Below are 25,401 nucleotides of genomic sequence, written 5' to 3'. Positions count from 1 at the left end.
TGCCCTCCCCGGCGTGGTGCCAAAATGGGTTTCACACCACACCAGGCCAGGTCCTGAGGTGACAACCTCTGGCTCCCTCCCGCCAGCCGACGCCACACCGCTGCTGCCCGGAGAGGAGGCACACCACCACCGGGACCCCGCGTGTCCCCTCTCGTCCCTCCTGTGCCTTTCCCCCGAGTGCTTCGGGGCTGTTTCTCCACACACGTGTGGAGCAGCGCTGGCATTTTGCTCTCTGCAAGCCCCGACGCTGTCGCCAGCCGGCCCTGCCCATGGCCCTGCACTCACCTCAGCTTCTCCTCCTGCCAGCCAGGCTGCCCCACGCTATCTGGACGATCCCGTCTCCTCCTGTACAGACCCGACTGTGACAGCTCTTTCAGCTGCAAGGCCGTCATATTCCTCTACCTGGAAGCTTGTTGCTTTTTTTTTTTTCCTTTTGGTAAGGGTTGGGGGGTTGGCTTCGGCTTGGATTTCGCGCCCCCTTCCAGATGTGGCTGCCAAGATGCCCGGAGAGAAGCGGCTCGGCGCCTGCACACCTGCACCCGCCGGAGCCGTGAAACCTCCGCAGGCAGGCAGGCAGGCAGGCAGGCAGGCAGCCGCTCGGCTTCCTGTTCCTCATAGGTACACACCCTCCTGCAGGGCACCACGTTTCCTTGATCACTTTATCACACCTCGGGGATGGCCGCCACAAGCTCACCGGGTGCCCCAAGGGGCTCTGCTGTGCTCCCACCCGGACAGGAGCAACTCCGGCATGCACCGTGAGAACACCGCAGCCCTTCCAGAGCTGTCTGGAAGTAGCCAAAAAAGAAAATCCACTGGGCTGTAATGAGCTAGAAAGTCTTCCCCACTGTAATTTACCACACAAAGGAGCTCATTAGTGCTATAAAAGTGCGGAGCTACTCAAGCATGCCAGCAAACTCCAGCACGGAGATTAATCCAGCAAAAAAAATTGTGCGGCAAGGAAACTTCAGAAATCAGCACTAAAACACTCTTTTGGAAACACAGCAACACTGTGCTTGTCAGACAATCACCTTTTTTTTTTTTTTTCTTTTTCTCCCCTGCTCCTGGCTACCAGAAGGTAGCCGACAGCTCTTTGTCACATTTTGCAGTGATGGAGCGTCCTGTGTCGCTTGCAAAGCAGGAATGAAAATGTTGAAGGTTTCCTGTGAGACAGGAAGGCGGCTAGCAGAGATTTGCAAGCTGCGTGCCTCATCTCGGTTAGTAATAAAAAAGTCTTCATTTGACTGGGAAGGTTTCAAAGAACCTTACTCCTATTTCAAAAAAAACAATTAATTCGAAGCTTCTTTGATTCTTGGCACATAGGAGTCCTGAATTCACCATGTTCACTTCTGCGATGAGTGTGGGGGAGGAGACGGGTTGGGTTTTTTCAAATCAACTCCCATTTAATAAAAGCAGAGAAACCTAATAATTTGCAATGAGTGTTGAGACCAGGACAGGAAACAAGATCTACATGGCGTCAATCTCACGGTTTATTGTTAAAGTGCTTATTTTGTAGTGGAATACACACAAGAGAGCATTACTGTAATTCTTGTAAGAGAGAAGTGCAGAGTGTACTAATGAGCATGTCACTCGCTATCAGTTTTGTCAAGATTACCAGACAGAACGCCAGCCCAGGAATTTTAGATAATATTTTCAATGTCAGTCTGGAATGTCATCAAAATATAATATAAAACACCACACAACGGAAAAATAATAGAAATTACTCTGGCATCATATAACATGCCAAATGGATGATAGTTAGAGAGATCCCAAGTGATTTATATGATGTTAGAAGGCTGCCCGCGTTGAAGTGTCAACAAGAACTATATATCCATACTCTTTGTCCGCAGAAAATGAGAAGGATCGGTCACAATATTTGCCTAAACACGCTGCATTCCAGTTTCGAACAAAGTACTTAAAATTACTTCACAGTGCACACAATAGGATGAGCTTAAACATAATTAAACGACAGCTCCCTGCAGTCAGCCAGTGACTCAGTGAAAAGTTAATGCTGTTACAGGCGGATGTTCAGGACGGAGGATGACAGATGCCCGTGGCACAGCAACATTTACACGTTATCAACAGTTTTTACTGTGCTTTAAATACCAGTGTAGCAAAGACAGATCTTTGTCCAAACAATTTCAGGTAATAGCAATCTAAAAAGTGAAGACAGAGTAGGTTTTTGCTATGGAGAAGCTCTTTATAAACTAATAAAATTCAACTATTACCTAAATTTCTTCATAACATTTTATTGACTACAGTAGCAGTCTCTTCAGTGTACTTTTGTATTAATCATGATACGAGTCCATCAAAAAATAACAGAAAAATCTTCCCTGGCTTTGCTGCAAGTTGCATTAGTGTGAAGCAGCATTAAAATCCAGCTTTATCTGCGTGGACAGCCGCTGAAGCTGCATGGCCTACAGGACATCAGCTTTTACAAAATGTGCTTTGAAACCTCACTTGCACCAAACTGGTATTATCGAAATTTAAAATCTGTATCAGCAGAGAGAACACATAAATGAAAGGAATACAAGAAGTCCAGGCACAAAAATGAATTGTTTGTTACAGAGCTGCTTGAGATCAAATGGCCTCAATCCAAAGGAGGGCAAGATGGTTATTTTTTAAAACAGATGTGGTAGGCAACTCCACAGCATGCATTTTTAACCGGCTTCTTCAGCAAGCCTTGATAGGAGTCTAGGCTGCTTTAGAAAAGACTTTCTTCTTGGAGGACTTGAAGATAAGCTACAAGCTGTCTGCAAGAAGAAATCCAAGCGGAATTCCTTTTCTGCCCCGTGGGATCCTACACCAATTCTCACAGACAAGGCTTCAGATCTTAAATTACTCAACTGTTAAGTTCCGAATATCAAACACACATTGTAAGGGTGGTTGTCAGCGAGGTGCTGGAGAATGCAAATGACTTTTCTCCACTAACTTGCTGTAAGGTTTCCCAAAAGCAGTTCAGATGGAGCTAGCTCAGCAGGAAGAATTTCCCAAGCGAGTGCCTCCTGCTCCCCCCACCTTCTCTTACCTTCCAGCCTCTATCTCCTGTTTATAATTCAGTTTTAAGAGATTACATTCTTACATTCCTCCTGCATAGGATGGGGCTACTTGGATCTTGCACATTCCAGGAGAATTTTTGAGGACCAGCCAAGTTGCCACAGCTCCTCTTGTTACCAGCAACACACAGCCTCCTTTCATCTTCTGCACTTTGAAGATTCATCCTTCATTTCTGAGTGTGTGCCTCTTCACTCACGCAACCGGCCTTCCTCCCTCCCCCAAAAGAAAAAGTTCTGCCTACATCGCTGCTGCAATCTAGTTGATAAGCACAATGCTGTCGATGTTTTGTTAGAGGAAAATATTCATCTGTGTCTAAGTACCAAAAGACAGAACCTAAAGTGAAACTATGCACAAGTCCTTCATCCACCCCAAGCTATAAATGTCTTTTTGTTACGTGTTACAAGGGTCACCCTTGAGTTTTCACTTCAGTCCTACAAGGCATTTATCTTGATATGTCAAGCCTGAATTTCACTGATATCTCATGCCAGCGAAGTGTTTTGCAAGTGTTTGTGCTTGCAAGTGTTTTGAAACGTCGCTCAAAATTCCGAGCAAGTGCCCTTGCTTTGGGGACTGTGGGTATTCAGCAGGACTTTGGAATTGAAAAATCATTTGAGACAGGCTGTGACTTGTTACTTTTCACTATGTTCAAAGGGACAATCTATGATGACCCCATGTTGTGAATTTAGGAATAATAACCATTTTTTAAAAGTACTTTTAATTCAGTGCATTTCCTCGTGAGTTCTCATTTGCAGAGTACACGTTAACTACAGAGATTAGGAAAGACAAGGCTTTAGTGTTCTTATTCCACACAGAGAAGCCTTTATCAATGTTATTGATCTTCTTTTTCCGCTTCAGTGGCACAGTCTTGTACTTTTTTTTAACTTTGAACAGACGACCCAACTTCAATTAAGTTTAGTTTGAAGATTTTCGAAGTGATAGAAAAAGCTGTTTACAGGGCAGAACAAAAGGTCAAAAAAATAAATCCAGAGAGCATCACGAGAAGAGCAAGCAGATGCCTGCACCCACAGTTAAAGGTGGCAGCTCACGGTTTGCTGCCTGGTGTTCCTCTGCCCATGGAGAGAACGGTGCCAGCAGCAAAGCCAGCATCAGGCCAGCATGAAGCATCCCTGCGGCAAGCAAAGGAAGATGTTGACAACTCTTCTGGCAGGTTTGTAGGAGCCAGCAAATTTTGTGATGCGCCAGCAGCAAGCGAGGTGCTGAATGACACTGTGGTGGCGAGCCCTGGGTGACAACGAATGCCTTGGGTCGCTGATGAAGCAGATGAAGATAAAAGGAAAGGAGCGGAGAGAAATCAAGCCACAGATCTACGCACGTGAACCTTGAAAAGGAAATTTCAAAGCTTCACAGGAGCCTAAATGGTTGATTCAAGGAGCTAAATAATTAACTAATTACATGTTTCCTTCCTTGTGCCTAATGGGACTCCCACATCTGTTTTGATGTCTCGTGCCCTGCTCCACTTTGCAATCAACCAATCCCAAAATGTGCATATTTAATCTGAGGATGGCACTAAGAGCTGAGGTGCTTTATCCACGTATGCTGCAAAGCACTGCTATGGATTTATGTCCAGTGATCAAGTGCTACTGCCATCATTTGCCAGCAGCTGCTGGTTTACCTTAACCTCTTCTAATTCTGAATACCATAAAAAACTACGTGGTGATGTGCAAGCGTGGGAAAAACCTTCTCTCCATCTGGACTCGAATCAAGTTATTTCGGCTGCCTCCTGCGAGCTCTGCACCCCCTGACCTTCTGCCCAAAGGATGCATAATTCAGGGCAGAACACATAATTTTCTCCAGCAAGTGGAAAGCTGCTCGAGGATGTGCTTAACAATAACTCCCTCTGCTGGGAAAACGCTGCCTTCTTGCTCAGTTCCAGCATTTCTCTCTCCAGCTGGAGGGATCGGAGTATTATCCCAAATTCACTTTAGTAATTCACACTGGGGCCAAGCTGAGGACAGAAGGGCATGACAGACCAGCAGCTGAAGAAGCAGGTTATTATTACAACCAGACATGTATGCTGTTAATCAGTTGATGATCAATGCATGAGTAAGAGTGCAAGGAAAACATGTGACATGGCATGAATCAGTCTTCCCTGCTGTTTGTAAATAAGCCTCTAAAAAAAAAAAAGTGATAAACAAACTGGAAAGCAGTTGGAGGGTTCAGATGGACATAAATAGTCATACGGACCCTGACCTCACAGCATAAACATCTTAAAAAAAGGGCAAAAAAACGAAAAGATAGGGAGGTGAGGGTAACAAAGCCAGCAAGTTCAGGATTTTAATCCATTTTAATAGGCTGGGATACGTGGAAAAACACAGGTAAGGCACGGATGCAATTCCGAATCTGCATTTCTAGAAAGAGAACCTTCCCTTCGGGAGCATTTTACTGTCTCAGTATTAAAAGCCTCTTCCCAAAAGAGATTTTATTTTCAAACTTTCTCAGGAGGACAACCTGAGAAGTCTTATTTTTAAGACTTCCACCAGCACCCTGCTACCATAGATCTATCCAGAATCTCTCTTCTATTGTCATGAGATAAAACACCACTGAAAACGGGGTTAAAAGCCCCTGGAGCCAGCTGGTTCCTCAGGTACACCCTACAAAAGGCCAAGAAAACCTCAACAACAACAACAAAAAAAGACAACAGAAGTAGAACCATAAAATGGGTGGCAAGTGAAGGAAGCACTCCGTGTTTCAGCACTTTGATGGCTGGTTTTATGCCCCAAAAGCCAGCGAGCCCCTCGAGAGCCACAGAAAGGATGGATGATCCAGTCCAGGAGGGCATCTAACAAGACCTGGTTTTGCAGGACAGCGAGGGAGAGATCTCAAAACAGGCCCTGGCTGACTTTTCCCCTTTGCTGAAAGAATGGGAGCATTAAGGATTTCTTCATTTTTCTCCAAAATGCCACCAATCGAAGTTAAATAAACAGGAACAAAAAAAAAAAAAAACAGCTGCCTAAAAACTGGTTCCTCTTTTGATTGCCCAGTAATGAATTCTCCTCGGCCCTTTGATTTCTGTCTAACAAATAATTTTCTAATGACTAATGCTGCACTGCAAGCAGAGAAAGACAAAGTTCTCATCGAGATTTCATAACTTTTACACTGAAATGAACAGAAACTGGCAAAGGCGGAAGATTGCGTGCTCCCTTTGAGAAGGACAGAAGAGCTCCTGGTGGCCCTCACAACACGGACATGCTTGAAGACACCACCACCACCACCACATAGGCACCACCACCATAAACACTACCACATAGACAGGCAGGGTGCAATGTTCAGTCACTCAAGAAAATCTTAAGTTTTAAGCATACACATTTGGGTTTCAAGGTTATTTGAACTTGTAATTGTTATCCATGAAAAAAAAAATCCATACAGGAAAATAAATTCACAGTGTGAAAGAAACAAAACTAATTTGTCCTGAAAATTATGAATAATGGAAAATGGAAACACTCACCCTTTAACACTGCAAACATCACTTTTAGATTCAGCAGAGAAAATAAAAATATAACCTCATACAGATTTTTCAAAACATTTTAAAGCACATGAAAAGCATTCTTAAGACTTCTATATTACAGGAAATGTCTTACATCCAAAAAGCATCAATGCCCCACCTGAGAAGGTTTACTTCACTGGCAAAGTGACTGACTTTTGAACATAAAGAACTCCCTCAAATTGCACCAGAAGAGACACAATTTTGGCACCAGGGCGGACAAATCCATTCCTTCCACTGAAATTACACTTTCAGATTCAGCTCGTCTGTGGTGGTCTTTCCAAAACACGTCCTCTTCACCACCCTGATCGGCACAACCAACACCCCACTGCTCAGTACGGTCAGAGATGGCATAGATCTGCAAACCAACCCTGAATCCTCTTTCTGCGAGCCTGCATGAGGACAAAACAGTTTCCCTAAAATCCTTCCAGATGAGCAACAGCAAAAAGCGTACTGGGAACACCACGGCACCTCTGTATATTTTGAGAACGACGAAGGACTCTGTTCAAACCTCTATGAACAGTGCCACTCGCTTCTAGTAGAAAGTCAACCCAGCAAGCTGAACTATTACTTATCCTCCTCCTAATTTCATTTATCACTGTTCCCATACATGGCTCCTGCTCAAAGCAATTTCCCTGCAAACAACTGAGAGACCGTATAACGTGTAGCCAAACTTTTGGCTCTAAAAACAGTGTGGCTTGCATTCCAGTAAAAAGCAGAGACAGACCCAAGAAGATACGGGTGGGCACTTACTGACAGGGTGTATCCTCGCCGGCGGCAGGTTCACAATAAGCAGCCCTTCCCATATATAGCTTTACAATGAATACCCACTGTTTGCACGTTTTCCCCGTGGTTATTACTGGTAGTTGTGATAAAGAAGAAAAAAAAAAGTGACTTAGCAAACCACTTCCTTTTTTCACGCTGTAAAAAAAAAAAGTGATGCAGCGAAGAAGACAACAAATACATCAAAGCTCACAGTTTAGGCTCCACAAAATCCATCGCACAAATTGTCCACCTGAAAACAACCAAGGAGAGAGAATCAAGCAAATCCTTCCCCCAAAAGGAATAGTATAGGTTAATTTTATCACCTGCATTTTTAAAATGACAAAAGTACTAAAGCCTGGAGAGGGAACAGCCAACAGCTGTAGGTCCACTTCTTGGGATCATTCAAGTATTCTCATCTTACATGTTTCCTGATGCTCCAGGGACTGAACATGAATGTGGTGACTTCTGTCCCTTCTGTGGTTTACCTTAACTTGTGGCTTTCTGTGCTCTCACAGCAGTCCTCGGGTTGATCAGCTCATGCTTAGAGGGCAAACTGTGGCTGATTCCAGCACAGGGTTTCAGAAGGGGACCATGTGTCTGCTGCATGGTTGTCTCCAAGGGTTTCCTCATTTAGGAGTTAAAAAGCAAAGGAACAGGCAACAACACCATGCATAAATCCAGAAATCTTAAGAGATATGAGTCACAGCTGGGAGTAGCAACACCTAAGGTCACGGGTGAGCACTGAGCAGCAGCGCAGTGGCACCCTACACCACAAACACCTCTGCCAACGTCAAAGGGAAGGAGAGAACTTCTCTCCCCACTCTCCCACCCACTTCAAAATGAGGAAAACCCTTTGACTTTCTTCTTTTCTGAGGTGAAGGCAGACAGCTTCACTCCATCTCTTGGAAGACCACCTCCTTCTCTGCTAGCCTCAGCACTGGGCAAGGACTAACTGGGAATGGAAAACAACCACTGCCTCCTAAAGCAGCTCACAACCTACATGGCTGAGCAGGAGCTGAGTTGCAGCTCTGTTGTGCTGACACTGCCCAAGTGCAGTTTTCCTAAAGCACTCTGAATCTGTTGAAACCATTTCAAAGACCCCAGGCAATCCTTTACAGGTCCAAGCAGCAGTCCCCCCACGACACACAACATTTCCCTGCCACCTGCTGTACACCCAAGAGCACCTGCCAGTGATGGGGATGCAGAAGCAGGATGACAAAAACTGCGTATGGGGAAGGTTCATGAGGCCACAGCCTCCACAGGGGACATGCATCTGGGCAGAGCTTCCCCTGAGCTCGACTCACACAGCAGTATGGCTCCAGGACACATGTCAGAGGAGATCTAACAAGCAGCAAAGTCCACTGCATGCTCTTAATGGAGTGACTTGTGGCCTGCTTACAGAGAACAAACCGTGAAGAATACATTTTCATATGCTTTCTTCCATTTAATAGTGGGTTGGACAGAGCAAGTCAAACAGTTTCTAAAGGTTTCATATTTTCTAACCACAAGTATCTAACCCTCCTCACACTATTCAACCACATACTGACAATAGGGGTTGCAAAATATTCTTGTTTAGCTTATAAAGGAATTGAAGAAAATTGCTGTTCTTTTCTTGATCGCTCAGAAGGGTATTTATCAATTTGTGCGTTTATGGACAAGACTGCTAACATTCCTGTCCTTTTCAGATCAGTGCTTGTTTTACAAAACAGAAGTTAAAAGTAAGTACAGAATGGGAAAACATGACTTTGATTCTCCAAAGCAGTGAAACTGAGCAGGGCCAGTCTTTGATTTACAGCAGCATTTAATGGAGAAACTGATGTGCTGCTTTGAGACACAACATTTGTGCTGGGATTTGACAGTGGCCCTAAATAAATAGGTCTATTTGGGTATTTAAAACTGTACTTAGTATACTGTTGTGTATTTATCTGCAATATTCAATGAATTTCTGAAGTCTGTTGCACAATGCCTTGCCTTTTAGGGCCTTCTTGCAAGATTTTTGTCAGAAAATGCATTTATCTCATTAACCTTTCCTGAATATTTTGTTTCCATGCACCAAAAAATACTATTCTATAACAACAGATACTAAATTTGCTTTTTCTTCTCCACTATGTTTCTCTACACTCTCCTTCTTGATATTTCTGTCTTTAGGCCACTTAACTTTATCAGTAACCCTTTTCTCTGGACAAATTAACAATGTAAGTTATCTTTCCAAGCTGCTGTTTCCTATAACACCGCATAGTGCTTCCTCATTTGAACTCCTTATCTCTTCCTGTGAAGTCCCGCCAGCACAGAAACAGCGGCGAAGTCGTATTAAATTTATCACCAGACAGTTTACCAGACTAGGAGAAAGAATGCACCGCAGCTTTGTCTCTCAAAAGCAGCATGGCAAATGTCAAGGTAAGTGCAGTTTGTTCCTGAGGATACAAAAAAAAAAAAAAAAATATCACAATAAAGCAGTTGCAGCGCGGAATGGAAGAGAGGCCACTTGCTATTCCAGTGCGTGTTATTTCATATATTGCTCGTACGCCAGCAGGCCCACTTGCAAAGGAAACCAAGGACAGTTGGTTGATTCATGGTGACTGTGACTGTAAAAGCTGCATGACTGCATGGAAAATGCCAATAAGCATCTGTTAAAAGGGAACTAGGAAAACGCGCGTTAACTTTTAAATTAACACTTTTTTAAAAAAGAAACAAGCCTGAGTCACTTATTAAGGAATTTGGCCTGGGTAAACACGATTTTTCAGCTTTGTTTACTTCAGGGTAGGTGGTCCTATTGTATAACCAAGCCAAAACGTTGTGCTAAAGGAAAACTTGCAAACGACTTTACAGCAGGGAGCAGGATGAGGCCAGCCCTTGCTAACGTGCACTGCCCTGTCTCTGCGGTCTCTGCTTGCACAGACCAGGCATATAATGGGGAAGTGCAGCACGGAGCCACTGCAACCACCCCAGACGACCTCACGAGGTTGTGGCACTGAGCTTCCAGCACGAGCAGAAGAGGGGGTGGCAGCCCCCAAGGGAGGGGAGTGGGGCTGAGCATGGGCTAGGCCTGGAATTAGGCTGGTGTTGTAAAGCAAAGGTTGCTGATGGGAGGGAACTGCTTCAGTCCCACATTTCCCATAGGATTTCCCTTTGCTCTTTGAAGCAGAGCAGCAGCAGGTCCTCACAGCAGCTCCCCGCTAAGCTCTCAGAGGTGCTGGCATTGCCAGGGGCTGGTGGAGAAGGCAGGCAGACGCACCCTGCAGCTGCCAGCCCTGCCACCCCGAGGGGTCACCGCTCACAGAGCAAAGCAGAAGGAAGCACTTACTCATGTCTCAGCTGTTGCAGTCAGACATGAGATGACTGGGCTGGTCTAGGAGCTCACCACCACTGAAAAGGCAAAGTCTGGTTCCTTTTCTTAGGTTCCCCTGCTCTTCCTCCCGCAACCACCACGCTCCTTCCTCACCTCCAGCCCCAGCTGCAGGGAGCAGTGCCCTCCTTCGGGCCATCTCTTGCTCTCCCCGAGCTGATGCAACCCACCAGAAGATGACCTTTTTATGGGGGCATCTCCCCTGAGGTGGAGGGGTGACCCCATCCCTGCACCCTGCAGAGCTCCCCGCAGATGGAGCTGGAGAGCTGCGCACCGCTGCGGGCTGCACTCCTCTTCCTCCTCCTCCTTCTCCTCCTCCTCAGCCCTGCCCTGCTTGCTGCTCCCCCATCACATCATGATGCCGAGCAAGTATTTCGTGTCAGGAGCTGTCAAAAGCTTCCTCTTCTCTAACATGGATAGGAATAACAGGAGAGAAGCTTGACCTTTCCACCAGCTCCTGGAAGATGTGAAAGCTGCATTTCCCCCATTGAGCCCGGCAGTGAAACCACAGAATTTGCCCCAAAGCTAATGCAGTTTTGAATCCCTGAAGGCATTTATGTTCACCTAGCTGCCTACTTTGAATCTGCCCGTGGTCCTGCTTACTGTTACAATTCCCTTATAACGCCCAGGACTGCGTCAACCAGACCCTGAAGAGCCAGGATCCTCGTGGCCAGAAAGGGAAGAGATCCTCACCGTCATTTGTACCTCCTGCCTCCTTCTCGGTATGTGATGGGGGAAACCAAACAGCGGGGCTACAGCTGCCCAGCATGGCTGGATCGCTCCTCGTGGCCAGATCCTGACACTCGGGGAGGCACACGCGTGCAGGCAGCACGGCCGTCAGGGCAGGGTCCCACTTCTCCTCTGACTGCACCTCCCTGCCTGGCCACACCATCTCCTTTCTGGAGGACAAGCACACAGGAGGAGGCGATGCTGTTCGGTGAGAAGAGGGACTCTAGCTCCCGGATAGGGCTATCACGTTTCTCCTAATTCGCTCACGGAGACTGCAGACACATTAACTCGCAACCAAAATAGATCTGCCATTCGTGGAAGCAATCCCATTCCCATGTTTCAGGAAAGCAGAGTGCACCAACTAGTGGATGCTGTGCTCTCTCTGGTCTTTTCCAAGTGCTTTTTAGGCTTTAACAAGGCCTCTCTGTTGTCCTCCTCTGGCAGGCCTGCTCTCAGGCTGTCTCAGTCATGAATACGCAGCCCTTTCAAACAAATCTAGGTCGGCCACCCTTTGTTTTTTACATACAACATTTCCAAAAGACGATCTGCTTTTCAGTGCAAGCACATCATAATGCTAGGTCCTTTCAATACACCCTCCAGATCCCCTTTTTAGCATGCCACGGCCATTTGAATTCTCCTTCACAAGTGCTTCTCTTACCACTTCTCTTTGTGACACTTCAGCCTCTTCCTTGTGGAGCTCTCTCCAGCCTGCCACGACCACTCTGAATGCCTCTCCTGTGCCCGCCGAGGCTGTTGCAACCCCTCCTAGGTCAAGGGCACCTGTAGACTTCACAAGCTGTGTCCGGGTCACTGATCGAGTTATTGAATGCCAGTGGGAAATATTTTGGCTATGGAACTATAGCCATAGCCATGCACTGCCATAGCCATACATTGCTAGGGATCAAAGTTAGGCTTACTGGTCTTAAATCCTCCAGCAGTCTGTTTTTGCCACCTTTTTCAGATATAAATCGTGCATTCACTCTTCTGCTAGCCCTCAGGGGCCTTTTATATAGGCTCTCAAAAAGCATCACTAACAAGCATTACTGTGGTCTCTGTACTACTGCTGGCACCACAGGCACATGATTAAGCCAAAATATTACAGAAATTGTATCACACTGACATTAATGTTGAGAAAAGCATTCTTCCTGACCATTACTGCTGCACATTGCTATTATCTTTAAGGATTAAATGGTAACAGTGACAGCCAGGGGAAAATAAACAAAATTCAGTGCAAAAGGAAAGGCTATGTCTGTGGAATGGTATGGAGAGAGCAGAAGATAAATCCCCTTTAGGAACTTATTTACACATTTCATACTGCTCCTAGCTGCACTCACTGCCAGCTGTGTGAAGCTGGAAGCAGGCTGCACAACCAGCATCATGCTGTGAAACTGAAGCCCATGATGGAGAATGTCATTTATGGGCTCCCCTGTCCCCATCGAGACTTGGAAGAGGAAATGAGATAGTGCTGAATCCATGGCTCTTGCAGAACATCCAGCAGTAATACTCTGCTTAACACTATCCTTAACCACTTTCCTCCCAAGCTCTCTGGCCCCAGAGCTTGGAAGTTTCTCACATGGCACTGCAAGAGCTGTCCCATTATGCTTTTGCAAAAAGGACAGCAGCTTGGCTGGTAAAGGCAGAGCATGGACAATACCAGGTGACATTTATTATTTATGTGAATCTCACTGCATCTAACAGGTTTCTTGCTGAAGCATCAGCCAAGACAACATCTCTCTGGACCTGACTACGCATCCTGGGCTGCGCTACAGAACAGAAAAGAGAGCTAGAGCATGAATGCCTGCCTGGCAAAACAGCAACAAGCCAGAAAACTTACTGACTGCAAAGCCTGGATTTCGTTCAAGAAGGATTTGCTCGATGCCTGGATTAAGAAACTGCACAGAATTATGGCATAATTCAGATATCTGTGGCAATCCTACTTGCAGATGTGAACTTCTCAGTTACTGATTGACTGCGCCATAAAAAATCATTAAAAAGGTTTACGTTTAACAAGACTAGAAGAATAAATTTAGGCAGCAGAAATGGGAAAAACAAGTTATTACAAATCAGACCAGTGAAGATGAACTCAGCTTAATTGTTTGGAGGGGAAAATACAGTGAGTCACCCTTTAAAATTTCAAGCGTTCCCAACACAACCTCTGACAAGACTGTAAATTACTTTAAAGATTCAGAAAGGGACTGTAGGCTCTCTGATTCAGATGACCTACCTACAAATAACTTTTTTGACTGTTGAACATCATTCACATTATTACCCGGGTTTTGATTTTTGAATAAATGTGTCAACATCAAACTTCCTTGAAGCTTTTTATTACCTGCTGTTTAGAATATTTGCATACTAGCAACAGAAATCATTACTATGTGTGTAACAAAAGATTTCTGTGCTCATCCTTCTGCCTTACCCACCACGCTGCTTTCCTCTCTTGCCCTTTTCCCATCCTATTGAGGGAGATGAGAAACTGAAGAGTGCAAAGATGTGTAAAGATATATCTTCTCCAGACTTTCTAATCGACTGGAAATGCACACAACATGCTTTCTGTCACAGCAGACTGAAAATTGTCTTTTCACAGGCTGGCCCATTCCAATCCACATGTCTATGTTGTATGTTAGGGCTTTAATGCTCAGGAACTCCTCCACCCCTTCAGGCCAGCAGCATTAGGGTCCTACATCTGCAGAAATCATACCAGAACCTTGGCCAGCTTCATTACCCAAGATTTGCAGTCCCTGCCCAGAATCCTCCTCCCCTCACCTAGAAGCTTATCCAAGGACTTATTTTCTGGATCAGTGCTTTTATAGCAGTACAGTTGGAAGGTGCAGGGTTACATACCATAACAAAGAGGCAGGATTGTGTGTTGAATGTTTAAGCTGGTAAGAAGCAAAAAGGTATTCTTCAGAAGACAAAAACAAACAAAAAAAAATCCATAATCATTCACAGTTAAAGTCTTATTTTAAAGCTCTGACAATTAATTCTGCTTTATGTGACAACAGCTATGCACAAACTTTCTAAGCTGCTGCTATCATCTGATTCTTTTTTCCCCTGAAAGATGGGGACACCTTACTGCAAAGCAGGGCAGTCATAGTTACAGGATGAGCTGAGGTACTACTCCATCCTGCTGGCTGTAACAAAGAACATTGCCTTTTTTTTTTAACCTGTGGAATTTTAAATGCACTGTAACCCTAGAATTGTATTCCTCTGGCAGTATTTTTTTTCTTATTTTAGGTAGGAAGGGGGGTGTCAAGGCAGACACATTCTCCAGATGACTGATGTCTTTACATACCACAGTCCTCCGCTGCCTGCTTCCCTGTGCTATGTACAGACCTGACTCTTGTGTTTGAGCATCTCATGGTCCCTAAATTATTTTCCCTCAAGCACTCCTGCAAACTTAGGAACTGCTATGCAGCTCAGCTTGTAGCCTGGGAATTTAGGGCAGGGGCAGCATCACTTACATTGGGTCAAAAAGGAGAGGGTGCAGGGCAGGGCTCTGAGCTTGCATACTCACTTCAGGCCACCTGGAGCCTGGAAGCATACTCCAGCAGGAGTTAAAAAGGGAAAAAAAAAATATCACAACAGTTTAACTCCAGCAAGAGGGAAGGGTTTCAGGGCTTGAACTCCTGCGCAAAGCATTCATTAGTGGTAAGCTCCAACCTCAGCTGCCAGCAGGGCTAGCATTCAAAAACCCTCTCTCAAAGCATCGGGTGGAGACACAACTGGGCAGGGGACATCCGGCAGCACACTCATTTCTTACACCACTGCAAGCTATTTTTTTTTATTTTTGTCTTTGAGAGGGGCGGGGAAGTGTTTTTCAAAGAGCGAAGGAGCAGCCGGAGGAATCCGGGCCCGGAGGCGCGGCCGGGCCGGGAGGGGCTGACGGGTCCCGCCCGAGCCCGCCCGCCGGGCCCGCGCTCCAGGAGCCCGCGCTGCGGCCGCCGCCCGCCCGCCCCGGGGGCTCCGCGTCCTTTCCGCGGTGCTGGGCCGCAGCCCCTCCGCCTCCATCCCTTCCAGCAGCGCCCCTGGGCCCGGCGCGGCACCCCGTCACCACCAGCCTCCCTTCAAGATAAATTAATAAATAAACAGACCACACTCACGTGAATGCACTGAAATTTAACTGCTCCCAACACGTTTTTGCGTTTAGCCCGGCCCGTGCACTTAGGACACGTCTTCCGCTGGAGAAGGGGTGGTATTCAGAGGAATTACTTGTGGGATTAGTTTTGTTACATAGCGTCTGCAAGCTGGGGCAAGGCTGTATTTGCAGAAGGCTGAATTTAGCAGAGACATCATGAAGTGGCAAATAAAGGGAAGTAAAAAAAAAAGAAAAAAAAAAAAAACAAAAAACTTACCACCTGGCTACAGCAGTGGTCTCCAAACTATTTTGATCACATACCCCCTATCAATAAAAACACTAAGCACACGCCCCCAATTTATGTTTATTTATTTATAAATCATGTACATATCCTACTGCAGGTTTAATATTCCCATACCTCAATGCACTGTCATGTATCCAGCTTTGGAGACCTCTGTGCTAGATATAACATGAGGACAGTGGCTGCTGTGTGACAGAAGCAGGACGCCTACAGACAATGAGCAGACGACTGCTGAAACCCAATCGCTTCAATCTGAGGCCAGCAGACATGATTTACAGACAAATTACACAAGAGACAGGAAATGAAAACTAGAGTGGGGGAATGGAAGGTCATATATTTACGTGCCCCTTATTCCCCCCCTTCTCTTTCTTCTAGTCTTTCCCCAAATCCACTTCCACTGCCCCCAGGCAGCTCCTCCACAGCCTGTTTTCCTTGGTAGGGACTAAAATAAGGATCGCCTCAAGTTTCACCTTTCTGCAGTTCTACGTCCTCAGGGCACCACCACAAGCACAAAAAGGTTGCTTGTGGGCTCTGCTGGGGGAAAGTTAATGACAAAAATTATGGGTAGATGAACAACCAGATGAACAGAGGAAGTGCATTTGTTCACACATGAAGACTGAGGTGGTTTATGAGCCATTTCAAATTGACTTGCATAAACTCTGACAGCTATCATTGTTTAGATTGAAGGGAGATGATTTTTTGGGTTTAAAGATGATCCCATGCACAACTCAACACTAATTTAAGGAATATGGATACATCAGTCGTTATCTGCTCTCTGGTACCCGTCTCTGGCCCACCATTACAGGTTCTAATGCCACTACTACCATAAAATATTCCAGTGCAACTTTCAGATAACATGTATCTCAGGAAACAAAAAAAGAATAAAAAGAAATACAAGCAAAAGAAAGACAGCACAAGACCTCTTTGGACTAACAAACAGGGTGTGGTATTTCTCATATTTTTTTCCATTAAAAGTACTTTTAAGTGCCTCTCCAGACACACACCCTGCATGAAAGAATGTGAGAAAGTAGCATTCACAGGGACCTTAAAACCAATCTAAATATGGCTTTAATAATAAATCCCCTATGAAGTGTGTAATGTATATAGATGATCATGTTAAGATAAAGAATTACTGTCATGGTGTATCCTTAACAAGCAGTTAGAAACCAAGGTCTAAATTCAGGGCTAATCCACAGTTGGTTTTAGGTACATCATTTGTGCTTCCTCTGACAACAGACATTCCAGCTTCTACTTCCATTTACTTTCACTGCCATAAAAAGAGACAGTCATGAAGTTCAGCTGCATATCAGGAGCTCAGAACAGCACATACATACTAACTTTTCCCACAACTTAAGCTATGGTGTGAGGTCATTTGCCCAATTTTATTTGTGGGAAAATTTGTGAAAATGGAGAAAAGTAGCACTAGAACTCATCCTAGAATAATATGCTTATTTTTCCTTTAATTCAAGTTACGTGCTTATAATAATGACAGGAATAAATGAGAAATGTGTAAGCATTTTTCTAGAAAGAAATGTGCTTTACCTGGGACTTCCATAAATACTCAAAACTTACAATGAATTAATTTGAAAATACCACAACCGTACAGATCCAAAAGATCCCTGATGTACTCCTTTCAAAACAGAAACCAAATCCGAACAAAAGACATCAGAATCCCCAGATGTTGTGTGGGACAAAAAGGAAACACTAGTTTTGTGCCTGGGGTATTCCAATGAAAGAAAGGAGTTCCAAAATTTATTTTCCTGCTTTCTAAGTAATACAGAGCTGCAAGGATGCCAAGTTATTTTGAACACACTGCATAACAAAATTCCACTGGGACAGCAAAAAAGCACCAGCTCACAGTATCTCTATTTCATTAACATTTCTAGATCATGACAATGTCAATAACATGCAACCACTGAACCCATATTTATGCATAAGGTGTTTCCCTTTTGGTAAGGTATAAAAAGAGTACTAAATTAATTTTTAAAAAGTTACTTTGCTTCTCTTGTGGATGCCTATTTTAGTAGCTATCATCTGCTACTGAAAAACGAGGCATCAGTCCAAAGTAAAGAGCAAGCCTAGGAAGAAAAATAAAGTTTTTGAATAATACTCCACAATTTTTCCACTAGTTCTTTTGACAGAAAGAAAAAGAGGAAGAAAAGTATTTTCATCTGAAACCACACATGGAAAAATAATTTGGCTTGCCTCAATGTTAGGGGGGAAAAAAGCTCAGAGGAAGTTTTTTTTTTTTTAAAGCACAAAAAATCCCAATGCAGCACTGGGCAGAGGAAGCTCAGCTGTGGGATCCCTCGTGGGATCTGCGGGCCCCAGTCTTGGTCCTATGTGCACAGGGGCAGCAGCAGTGGTCGTGCCTGGCTTGGTGGCTCCACAGGAGATCCCCCATGCTGCAGTTCATAACCTGCAGGCAGCGATAACCCAGAGAAAGGTGGAGGCACTTTGTCACTTTTTATTCTCACCTGACTGTGAACTTAGAAATGGGGAAGGAAAAGTGCCCTGCAATAGCTTGGAGTGCTAGTGGAGGCCAGCCTGCTGCAACGAAACCCGCTACTTAATGCCACAGCGCCTGTTTTTGCTACAACCAGGGATTCAAGAGACATTTCAGATTAGTTTTTCTTTATGTAAGAGATTCAAAATACACTGGGCAGTGACAGAAACACAACAATCTTCCCCATCCTCAATGCTCAAAACAAAAAGAATGGTGAAAAAGAATTAAGCAGAAGATGGGATGTCGCGCATCTCTCCTAATTTATTTCAGATCTCATCCTTCATGCCAGGCCTCTGGCTGCTCTTCTGAGCCATTTCAAATTACTTAAACTTCTTGCTGTCACTGCAGACAAAATGGTTCAAATGGGATTTGCGTGAGGGGGGAGACAAAGACAATAATGAACAGGGACAGCTCTGGTAGAAAAAGCTGGTACAGCAAGAAAGGAGTTGAAACAGCTGAGGGTGCGAGGTAGGGAGGGGAAGGCAATAGCCAGCCACAGCTAATAAAGGGGAACAATGAATCCTTGAAAACACAACATCCCACCAAGTCCCAATATGTTCCAGATTTATTAGTGGTTAGCAGTGAATGCTTGGAAAGAAAGCACAGGATTCCCAGTAAATGGATTTAAGACAGATACAGCCAGAGGAGGTGATATACACCAATGTCATGTGAAATACACTACATGAAATGGAAGCAAGACTAATGGGAACAACTACAAAAAGCCAGTTGGGGAAATACTGGCCAGCTGGGGAACTGCTGCTGGGATGAAGGAGAACAGCTTCACATGCACAATGTTCAGAGATGGGACTCCATGCTTTATATTCCTGGGATCACTATTTAAGTTTTTTAATCCAGGTTTAAATTGTCTTAAACTATCCTGTGCCTAAAACTTGAAATTACATATAATTTCTACAAAGAATGAACTCAAAGTGGCCCAAAGTTTCTTTAAATTCTGGTCTCTGCATGTCCCAACTTTCAGCCTATGTATGCAAGAAGATGTCAGTAGTAATAAGAAGAATAAAAATAAACAGAAAGCAGTCTTCAGTTTTAACCGTCAATGCCAGGAGCAATGGAGCAGCAATTAAATACTGGAAGCAAGAGGCAAAAGGGAAGAAAAAGAAATGAAAATAAAACTTTCCTTGTGGTCAGATAAGCCACAGGCTTTCCAGCTGAATTCCTTTCAGTTACAGAGACCTTCATTAATACATTATTTGTACTTGGATAAAGTACAATAGAAATGCATATTTTAAATAAAATCTTAGGGAACGCGTACAGGCCAGCCATGCCAAAAAGCACATACCTACCCAAAGGGAGGTGTGAATATCACCGCTGGGACTGCGTGAGGCTGCCTTTGCCCTCTGAACAGAAAGCCAGAGGAACGCACTGCACTTCTTTATCCAGAGCAACATCCTCTACTTAAGGGGAAGAGGATGCTTTATAATCCGGCCAACACTAATACATGCTTTGAGTACTCAAAGGCACCTGCCCAAATACAGAACCGTCAGTCCAAGCAACCCTATAACTGAGGATATAAAAACCCAAAGGGTTTGAAAAGAGACACCACTAAGGAACAACTGAGACTCTTCTTTTCCCCCTCAGGCAGGAGACGGATGCCAGTTCAAGAACATCTCATTGCTCTTGTTCTTATAAGCAAGACATTTGGCAAAGCAAAGGCTTCCTTTGTTTGCTGCTTGCGTTTGTTTGCTTTTAAGCTCTCTTTCCCAACAGAAAAAAAAATAAATAAAAAAATAAAAAATCTGTATACCATTCCTGGCCCTGTTCTCTGACCTTCAGTAAGCTACATTATCCTTGAAATTGTGGTTTAGAGGCACAGTTTATGCATAACCCATTTCACAACTTCTCCAGATGGACCAAAATTGCTGCAGCAGTGTGATGCTGAATACAAGTTCAGTACAAACTCTCCTACCCAGACCACTTTTTTAAAAAATCAGTGACCTGTCCTGGATAGACTCTACTAATATGAAGTTATCATCCATCTTCCCACACCTGGCATAAACTCCAGAAAAAAAAACACAACCCTGTAGGCTCTGCCCAGTTCTACAGGGCAGTCACTAGCTCTGTGCCTGATGGTGTTTGTTCCACCAAGTAGCATCATACACGGGTGTAAACCCAGCCCTAACCTGCATGTACCTTACACGTAACGTGTGTCCCCAAGCATCTCCTGCATTTTTTTTTTTCTTTTAGAAACTAGGATAGGAATTACGTAAATGAAATCTGCTGATACTTATGCCCGCCTGTACTCTTAAGGAAACACTTGAAATTTCAAGGCCACGTGCATCATACTCTAGAAATGTAAAAGTCTGGATCCCCAGCTGCATGACCCTTTGGAGTTCATCATTTTTATAACCCTCCCTCAGAAAATGATTTAGAAAATGGCTAAATCCTGGATTTCCACCCAACATCTGACCAGCGATGCAAGTGAAACCAGGAGTAATGCACAGAATTGAAGCTGCTCAGGACGTATTTTGGAAGAACCTCTCTCCCTGCTGCTGTTTGATGCAGCAGGACCCAGGTGAGAGCACAGCCCAGGACTGACCAAGGCCCTTGTGTTCTCACACTGTCTCTCCCTCCAGCAGCTGGCTGTCACAGGGGTAGTCACAGAGGAGAAGGCAACAGGTAGCTCGCAGTAACCTGACGTGGCGGTGCTCAGCGCTCAGCAGGAATCAGCAGCCTTATGTAAATGAATTAGGAACACAAACAGAACACAACCTGCGCAGACTAATGGATAAATCATTACAGTCGTACAGAATCAAATCAGCCTAATGAAGGACTGGGAGAAGATACTGAATCATGTTTGTACCATTAAATCCTAATGTGCTGCTCTTAATGCCATTGGAAAAGTACTGTTATAATGCAAAGTAACACAGGAGACGTTGAGCAAGCAGCCCAAATAAGCCAGGCACCTTAGAAACCACAGTGACAGACATTAAAACTCTGAGTCTTATCTTCCTTTCTTCTCTGTACCAAAGCGTCCTGCCACAGATGCTGCAGAGCCCTGCACGTGGGTGCGAGCAGAAGCCACGGCTCTGCCAGCCCTCGGTGCCTTTCGCCACGCGTGCTAACAGCGCTATGCTGCCTTAATTCCTCCCCAGCTTTTTCACGCCCCGCCGGGCGAGCCTGAAACCCGGCTGCCACCCAGGTGGCGGGCTCCTGAGCGAGCCGACCTGCACGGGCTCGCTTTTCACTGCCTGCGGATCCAGGGTTTCACCTCCTTCCTCACCCGTAAATCTGCATGACGGTTTGCCAAGCTATGCAAACTCATTTACGGTATTACGGCAAGAGGGTGTTGCCAGGATCTGTTGAAAAATGGCATGAGTGACGCTACAGGGGTCATATAATGCAACAATCCTTTTTTTAATTAAAATCTAGATGTTTGCATGAAAAAAGCTGAAACAGCTCCACTAATTATAGAGGCAAAAATTAGAGTAGATGCACTTTGCCGGGCAAAAACGACAACCTACACATCCTCAACTGAAGGCATTTATCTATGGGCACAGAAATGAGCAAACATGCTGCACCCACTTATCTAACACGCAGCTGCTCTTCTTCAAATAAAAGAACGGATTAGGAAACTACCTTCTTGAGCTGTAACTGTTACAAGACCAACCTTACTGTACCACCCTGACAAAACTCTCTCAAAAAATGGATAGTTTCCTATCTATACTTGACACACAGAAGCACAGTTTCAAAACTGACAATTATTTTCCACGTATTAGTATGTATTTTTGTCTCATTTGGCCATTTATGGACCCCTACGTCTAAACAAGTGCCAGTGACTGGAGCAAAATTTCAATTGCCTTCCATGGGAATGGGGAAGGCTTGCTGCCATCCACCAGCACAGAACCAGTTAACCGCTCCAGCACTTGCACGTGTTATCAGAAATGTTAAGCAACAAGTGTTCAAACATATGGCTTGAGGTATTTCTGCGCTCCTAACCACACGCAGAAGATAATCAAGTATTACCTTAAACTGGTGCAGGCTTCTCCACTTGTACGCATGCAGTCCTGAGGAATTGCCACAAAGCTCCACTAATCTATTTTCTCTGAAGAAAGCAACACACCCCATTATCAAGGATTTTAAAGGAACTTCATTCTGAGGAAGAGAAAAATCACCTGTATTGCTGATGGTAATCATTTCAACTCTTATCATAGAAGTTGGCAAAAAGATGTATCAAAACAATCATTTTTGGAAAAACTTTCTTTTTTTTGGGGAGGGGGGGTATTTTCACAACTAGAAATTCAGATCGATGGGCTAAAAAAAATCCTTTCCCTTTACTTAAAGGCTGTGAACATGGCAACAGCAATAGCAAAAGGGATGACACAGTAAAAGCTTCGGGTGGACAAATCTATATCCATTCCCAACAAGCATAGCCCAAATCTTCCAGATACAGGAGGCAGAGAGGACAAAACTGACATTCTTAAAGATAAAAAAGGGCAAAAAAAAAAGGGGGGGCAGTGCAGAAGGAGAATATTCTTAAAACTTGTTCCTCGGGTATTTTCGTATCACTGTCACGCAGCAAAAGAGAAGGAACCCCCACATTTTAAAATCCCTCCGCAAAAGCTGCTCTATTTAAAAAGATGCTAGATGCAGCTGGTGGTCCAGCTCATTTCTCTCTTCACATGGAAGTGCAGACAAACCCTTCTGAGCCACAATACTCCAATTTTTATTTTCAAAGGTGGACGCATTTCCTCCCTTGCAGAAATCAGTTCTGTGTTCTTAGAAAACATCCCTATATTCCTGGAAAAAACGTGGGTCAATTTAGTCTTTACTGTCACTGGGTTCCTGGCCTCACCTTCCAAAAGATACAGCCAGAGGGACGATGCAGAAAGCAACTCTGCAAGCAGTAGCATGCTGGCCAGTTAGCTAGAGATGACCTCAGCTTGTTTTTTTAAAAGCTAATGAATAAGCTAACAATTTCTGACCTCAGCTGCAGTTTCCTCTCCTCTCCCCCCACATATATCGATCAGTGCAATTGGTTAATAGCGTGGCCGTAAGCTGGAGAGCAAGAACAAGCCGCTGTTGTGGTTCAGACTGATTAAGTATTGAAGATGTCCCCTGTAAAAACACACACTTGTTAGCACCAGAAAATGCGTATTTACAGAAGCAAAGCAACTGGAGACGCCCGAGCCATTAGAAAATTGAACATCCTAGCGTGCCATGATAAGGTAATATTAGATAATGTGATATATAAGGAAAAGCAAAAAGCAGTGCTAATGAGAAGAGACAGCAAACATGGTACCACCACCCGGCAGGTTTCCCAGGGCGGCATCCATATCCATGTCACCTTGTCAGCCTCCCGACTGCTGCCTGGCATGTGGACGTCCCCAGAAGCTGTCACTACTTCTCGCTGCCCCTCTGTCATTTATACGGAGGGAATGGTGCATCGCAGCGTGCCGAGCCCATCGGGATACGGCTGGTGGGAGGTTCTGGAGATCAGGGCTGAAATTGCTGTCATGTACTAAGAAACCCAGCTCAGAGGAGCAATGCCACGGGCTTCTGCTATGGTCCACGCAAATTGCCCCACCAAAGGGCAGCTGCAAGGCTCCAACATAAAAAAAAAAGGGAAAATGCCAGCAGTGATGACCTGTGCAGGCAAGAGGCAGGAACAAAGTACCACTTACCAGAGCGCTTTTGATGCAGTACCACCATCTACCGAGTTTTTAAAATGCAAGTCATTCGTTTTGACACATTTCTGCTTCAGAAGAAAGGCTTCAGTAGAGGCAACCCGTCTTTATTTATATACCTGACTGGGCCATTACTAGAAGTATTTTGGAGACAATATCCTATTGCAACAGCTGCTTGTATACAGCAAGCAAAGTTATTTAAAATTATTCAATAACTCAATATATATATTTTAAAGATTATTCAATAATTTAGAGCATCAATCAAAAATCGACATTTTCTTCCTGCAACTTTTTACCTGTTTGGTTGGTTTAAATGCTTTGTGTACTAATAATCTATATATCTCATAGGAAAGCTAACACACTCCTCTTGGAGTCAGGGACACCAGGAGTGGCTGTAGGCGCTGTCCCTCAGGCGGCATGACGTGCCAGCCCCATACACTTGAACTCTGGACTCCAAGGAAATGAAAATTTAAACTCACAACTTGACCTGAGCGAACTCGGGAATTTAACTCAAGTGCTCTGCATGACTGGGACTATACAGTGTTCAGACTAAATAAATTAACCCAATTATTTTTACTTAGATACACTCTACTGTTTATGAATTTCCAAAACCAAAATATGTCCTTTTTGTAATTTTTTTGTTTGCTTTAAGATAAGAATATTTGAGATGAGTATTATGAGCTACTTGCTTTCCCTGTTTTCTACTAATATTATAAGGAAAAAGGCAAATGAAACAATCTTCAGTCGATGCAATTATGTTAACATCCTTGCAACATTTCCACTCAAGCACTTAGGAAACATTCAGCATTACAGTCTGAACTGTGAGACACCAATGGCACAAATACTTTTGGTTTGTTGCACTTTAGATCCAGCACGAACTTCAGATGAACTTTAGATATTTCCGTGGTATGCAGAATATATTTTTAGCATGTCAAACTATGAATCCCCTTCCAGCTAATTCAGGTAGACTCTGTCTCTCCTCTACCCTCAAGGCCAACTACAAGAACATCATTATTTAAAGCATGTGCACAGGGTGTACAACGTAGTATTTCAAAGTCTGTTGGAAAATCTTGTGGTCTGGAACTACAGCCCTGATCATTTTACAAACACTTACGCTAAAAGGGATTCACGCTGTGTTGGAAAATGTGCATTCAGGAGTTTTTCATTTTATTCTCCCCCTGCCATGGTGGGAAGAACTGGTAAGTATCCGTAACGCAAACACCAAACAAGGGGCATTACTCAACATGAGAGAGAAAAATCCTCTGCTTGACCTGAGTACCATCACCATCAGCATCCTTCAAGCCTACCCGGGTGACACCAAAATACAATTTTCATCGGTGCGGGCGGCCTTCTTGGAGGACAGAACATATTTTTGGTGTCAAGACTCTTTTCTCAGGTAGCAAGCGATAGGACATGAGGAAACAATCTCAAGTTGCACCAGGGGAGCTTTAGGTTGGATATTAGGCAGTATTTTTTCA

The 25,401-nt window shown here is 44.4% G+C and overlaps 1 protein-coding gene and 1 long non-coding RNA gene across 17 annotated transcripts in view; one reads left to right on the top strand and one right to left on the bottom strand.

Moving 5' to 3' along the window:
* The window catches only part of LIMS1 (LIM zinc finger domain containing 1), a 64,057-nt gene that overhangs the window by 31,323 nt on the left and 7,333 nt on the right, over nt 1-25,401 (bottom strand). For 2 of the 16 annotated variants that reach the window (XM_072031492.1, XM_072031503.1), the window contains exon 2: nt 9,657-9,735. The exons of 6 other annotated variants lie outside the window; for them this stretch is intronic. Coding sequence is in view for 6 of the 10 variants with exons in the window: in XM_027445030.3 (XP_027300831.1) it covers nt 286-392 (107 nt within the window). In the remaining 4 variants the exon portion in view is untranslated. Of the gene's footprint in view, nt 1-285; nt 780-7,309; nt 7,416-9,656; nt 9,736-15,496; nt 15,621-19,582; nt 19,633-22,262; nt 22,392-23,221; nt 23,355-23,583; nt 23,602-25,401 lie in introns of those variants that run through there. 8 more of the 16 variants (XM_027445049.3, XM_072031467.1, XM_072031485.1 and 5 more) reach the window with 7 other exon arrangements.
* LOC119715592 (uncharacterized) lies at nt 9,592-13,737 on the top strand. The gene is made up of 3 exons (XR_005262830.2): nt 9,592-9,718; nt 11,297-11,389; nt 13,095-13,737. It is a non-coding gene; the product is annotated as an uncharacterized lncRNA (long non-coding RNA).

This window comes from Anas platyrhynchos, chromosome 1 (assembly GCF_047663525.1).
Source record: "Anas platyrhynchos isolate ZD024472 breed Pekin duck chromosome 1, IASCAAS_PekinDuck_T2T, whole genome shotgun sequence".
NCBI lineage: Eukaryota > Metazoa > Chordata > Aves > Anseriformes > Anatidae > Anas > Anas platyrhynchos.
Note: the sequence above shows the minus strand (reverse complement) of the source record. Positions and strands in the feature narration are given on the sequence as shown.